The sequence below is a fragment of the Nansenia antarctica genome, assembly GCF_963989245.1.
Source record: "Nansenia antarctica genome assembly, chromosome: 3".
NCBI lineage: Eukaryota > Metazoa > Chordata > Actinopteri > Argentiniformes > Microstomatidae > Nansenia > Nansenia antarctica.
In genome coordinates this window covers 17,858,691-17,863,690 of record NC_137688.1, presented here as the reverse complement: position 1 = coordinate 17,863,690, position 5,000 = coordinate 17,858,691, and the positions used below count along the sequence as shown (strand labels likewise).

General features: G+C 45.6%; 1 protein-coding gene across 1 annotated transcript in view; it reads right to left on the bottom strand.

Annotated features, from left to right (window-relative positions):
- Positions 1-1,655: 1,655 nt before the first annotated feature.
- bicc2 (bicaudal C homolog 2) overlaps positions 1,656-5,000 on the bottom strand; it is a gene marked incomplete at both ends in the record, with an annotated part of 16,298 nt that continues 12,953 nt past the window's right edge. The window contains 4 exons of the mRNA XM_080526993.1: positions 1,656-1,783; positions 1,953-2,052; positions 2,237-2,415; positions 3,159-3,357. Of these exons, the coding sequence (XP_080383119.1) occupies positions 1,656-1,783; positions 1,953-2,052; positions 2,237-2,415; positions 3,159-3,357 (606 nt within the window). The remainder of the gene's footprint in view (positions 1,784-1,952; positions 2,053-2,236; positions 2,416-3,158; positions 3,358-5,000) is intronic.

The window sequence follows — 5,000 nt, the reverse complement described above, 5'->3', positions numbered from 1 at the left end:
GACCCAGGCGAAGTCGCTGTTCTTTCAGCACCACGGACAGCGCCTACGTCAGTAAGCGCAACGGAACTCCGCTGAAGCACAACAGACGGGTAGAACGAAGGACGTGTTTTGCGAGCAAAGAAACCAGTCAAATTGATTAGTAGTAGGCATAAGCGCGTTTGGTGGACACAAAACCTCACAAAGCAGGCTACGGTAGCCTATAGGCCGCCTCATTCTGGACAAGGGATCAGCGACCCGGAGAGCGGCGACGCAGAGGAACACATGGGCCCGTTTGTTCCACCCACTTGGCCCGCAGAATGTCCTGCAGTGTCAGTGATACGCACGCACGCACACGCGCAGGCTCACACACACACGCACGAACGCACGTACACAGACACACACGCACGCACACAGACACACAGACACACACACACAAACACACACGGTGTGGTAGTCATGTCTCCCCAGTCTGACACAGTCCCCTGCACAAAAGTCTCCCCGGTAGGCCCACTCGGTCGCTTGTCGGAGCGGCTGTCGTTCCCCGAGGCTGTTTAGGCTCGGTTACCATTACGGTATGAACGACCACTGGTCGTCGAGGGTACTCTAGGTGACCGTAGGAGGCACCACCGTAAGCTGATAACAAAAGATTTCTTTCATTTTCCTCACTTCAATTATTTAAATTCTCTAAAGATGAAAGCACACAACTCTGGTTTAGACCTGTTTTTTTTATAGGCTGCCAAGCACCCTGATACAGTAGCCTATTATGGGTGATCACACCTAATTACCAGGACTATTCTAAATACATTTTAATACACATGAAACCAGTCAAATACGGCGGCAATGAGTTCTCGCCTGTTAACGGCTGATAAATGTAATTGGAACTTTAAGATGTGCAGTCAGGGGAGGCGAAACAATATTGAAAGGAGTTTCACATTACCCCTCCAGCGAATATCCATTTGGCACTTAAGCTTATTATTTTTTCCATTAATTTCTTTATCTGTGTGTTCCTAGTGCCAACTCGATACATACCTGTCCATCAAACTCTGGTTAATGTTATTGCTGATTTCCCTCTGAAATGGATATAATTTCACTAACAAGGAGGAGGCTGAGATTGGTACTTGAATCGTCAAAAAAACTGAGTAGGACCTTAGTGCCCTCTAGCGGTTGACACCGTCTACACATGTATGAGGGACATTGAGACGATGATTCATTGGTTTAAATTTAAACAATTGACAAATACAGTCTGACAGGGCAAGTCATTGGAAACGTTTAATAATCATCCATCATCCCCTTCATACATTCTCTTTTCCCCTTGTCTATCTATGTACAGTGCATGCAAATATAACAGTACGGTCTCATCCATTACAAAAGTTAATGGAAATCCTTCTTTTTGCATAAGAGAGAGAGAGAGAGAGACATTGTGCCAGAGTATTTGGACAGTTCGTCAGAGATGCTGAGAAGTCCTCTCAGTCTTCCAGTTGCTAGAAGAGGCTTTTGGCGATGGTTGTAGGTGTGGCTAACGTAGCTGTTCCCTTGGCAACGGTTTGGGACCTGACTACCTTCATCACCACCCATTGGGGCTTTTTAATGCAACATGTAACTGTCTCATTATCTCGAGGCCACTCCCTCCTGTTGTGTTGATACATTGTGTGATCGGTGGTGATTGGAGCGTCGGCTCACCAACGGCCGTTCTGGGCGGGGACGTCCTCCTCGTCCATGATTCGTGGAAGCCGGCCACTAGCCCCGCCCTCCAGGTAGCCTGGCTTCACGGTGGGCGTGTCCACCAGTTTCCTCCTGTTCAGGTCTAGATAGAATGATTTATTGATTGATTGATTGATTGATTGATCCTTTATTGATCACACAGAGGAACAGAGGAGCAGAAGAGTCACAAACACGCAGTTCAGAGAGAGTGAGAGGACAATTCGGTTCTGGAATACATCCACTGATGAGACCACCAGGGGAATGTCACTCACCTGTAATAGCCAATAGCATCTTCCGCCTAGCTCCAAAAGTGGACACGCCTACTTCCTTCAGATCTTCATCAGACAGCGTCAGGAAGGTCTGGTAGTCGATCTGGATGTAGAGGGGCAGGGATGGACCACGTGTATGTGTGTGTGTGTGTGTGTGTGTGTGTGTGTGTGCGTGTGTGTAAATGTGTAAGTGTGCAGTTGTGAGTGTGTGTGTGTGTGTATGCATATGTGTGTGTGAGAGAGAGAGAGACAATCTCAGTCCTCCCGTGCTCCAGGGGGCACCATACCTCTTGCTGTTGGAACACATCAGTGTACTTCCCCAAACCCAGCTGACTCAGGAGTTCCGGGAGATCGTCTGTGGGCTGGGGGGAGGGGCTACGCTGGCTACCAGTCGACGCCCTGACTGAGGACCCACCATCAAAGTAGTTACTACCGCTCAGGAAGCTCTCCGCTAGGATTGCAGGGTCTGTTTTCCAGAGATGAAGGTCAGAGGTCAAAAAGGAGGAAAGATATTACAATTTTGTTGAGATATAAGGAAGATATAAAAGGCAAGGCAAGGCAAGTTTATTTGTATAGCACATTTCATACAACAGGGGCAATTGAAAGTGCTTTACATACATTATTTAAAAATACAGCAAGAGGAGCATAGTAAGATTTTTTTTTTTACAATGAATAAAAGCAAATATAAGAAGTAAATAGATAAAACATTTAATAACACAATAGTTAATGGAAAAAAGACATTGATAGAAGTGTTTGTGTTTAATCATAACTGGTGCAAAACATGAAGGTTTTTAGCTTAGATTTAAATATTTTAAGGGTTTGGGCCTGTTTGATTTCTTCCGTTTGTTCCAGGAGTTTGTTCCAGGAGCATGCAGCAGTGTGACTGAAAGCTGCTGCACCGTGTTTTGTTTTTACTCTTGGAATTATTAGCTGATTAGTCGCAGCTGACCTTAGGGACCTTGCGGGAATATAGGGTGGGAGGAGATCTGAGGAGGAGATGTATTTTGGTCCAAGACCATTTTGTGATTTGTATGTAATTAGGAGGATTTTGAATTCAATTCTCTGAGACTGGTAGCCAGTGCAGGGATCTCAGGATTGGTGTAATGTGTTCAAATGTCTTTGTTGATGTTAGGACCCTAGCAGCGGCATTTTGGAGATATAAAAGGGGAAAACAAAAAATATTGTACTCATGGATGAAAAAACACTTACGGGTTCTGTTTGTCACCGACCCAAACGGGAAGGAGGAAGTGGAAGAGGAGAAGGATGAGGAGAAGTTAGAGGGGGGGGAAGAAGAGGAGGAAGAAGGGGAGACGGGGGAGGTTGAAGAGGAGGAACCGCGTCTGTCTCTCCAGTTCCCTGAGTCACTCCTGTTACTCACTCTCTCCATCCCGTTCTGAGGCCCCCATGTCTACGGAGAGAGACAAAAAGGAGAGAGAGAGAGAGAGAGAGAGAGAGAGAGAGAGAGAGAGAGGTTACTTGTGTGCATACTTTGTTTATCTCCTTCAGTGGCTATATTTTGCAACGTCATCCTCCCCACTTTCTACCTTTCACATTCTTGTCCTCTCTGGTCCTCTCTCTCCCCCTCTCCCTCCCTCCCTCCCTCCCTCCCTCCCTGAGGCTGAGTGGATCAGACAGGATGGTAATTGGTGCTCACAGTTTTCCCTCCTCTCCTTCTGTGTTTCTCACGGGCAGGAATACAGATGGAGCCAAAACCCTGAGAATAATCATATTTCAACAAGCAACCTTGTCTTTCTCCACACCTCTCTTCCACAAATAATCAACCGCTCAGTCGAAACACACACTCTCGCCTCTCTAATTCCCTCTCGTAGAGAAGCACAGAAGTCATCAGACAACTTGCCTCTTGCATCGATTAACTCCGATTAGCCTGCTCTGCCTGAATGGCCTCAGAGCTTTTGGCTGCCTTGGTGCTGTTGAAAACTCTGGAGAAGGAGGAGGAGTAGGAGAGCAGGAGAGGAGGACAGGAGGAGAGGAGGAGAGGAGGAGAGGGGAAACACCTATGAAGCAGCACAAGCTGAAAGCTGTTGTCTGTGGGCAGTTTTTTGTTTTAATTCTTTTTTGGGAAGTGGGGCAGTTCCAGTGTTATATTTTTATTGCATGGAGAAAAGTAAAGAAAAACAGGAAAGTAAGGAGGAGAGGGTATGTACAGCAGGGCATGGGCCTAATTCTAACCCATGCCGACATGGGCAGACTATGTGGGCTCTGTTGTCCGTGGTACTAGACCACTGGACCACCATAGTGGAGCAGTTGTTCACCACTGGCTAGGAGACTGGCTAGGTCCCATCCTCCACCCTAGCCTCCACCTGCAGGTTCACTCTGTGTTTACAAACCTATAGAGGGTTTGACACGTTTAAGGGCTCATAATATAATATTGTATAATATCATTTTGAATGTTATGTTGTTTAACTTCAGACGGTGAGGTTTATCAGAGCGGAACCATTCAATTACGGCAAACCTAATGTACTGCCATTTTCATTACAGAATTACAGAATGACTAAATTCTGTTCACTTTGTTTTAAACCAAATATACAAGGCATGCCTTTTCAGTTGCCATCCATAGCCCACCAGTAAATCATACATAAAATATAAACCTACATAAATAAAAAGATAGGTCAATACACTATACCACCTCATCTTGTGCTGTCTTGTGTCTATCCCCCCAGCCCCATGACCCAAGGGAGTGGTGCTAGTCATTTGGGTTTACCACTGCCACTATATAGAGACCATACAGGTAAGTTAATATGTTTCTTTTAGTCCTAAAGGGTCAATCCTTTTTAAGGATCTTATCCATGTTCTCTCTATTTCTTGCCTTTGAACCTGGTATCCAAACTTTCTATTCTCAAATCAACCAAACCATGTGTTTTGAAATGTGTGTATAGAATTTAATTTTTTAATTAAATTTTGCCATTTAGCAGACGCTTTTATCCAAAGCGACTTACAATTACGAATTACAGGGACATTCCCCCTGGAGTAACTGAGGGCTAAGTGCCTTACCCAAGGGCACACTAGTAGTGGTGTGGCTTCAGGCGGGAT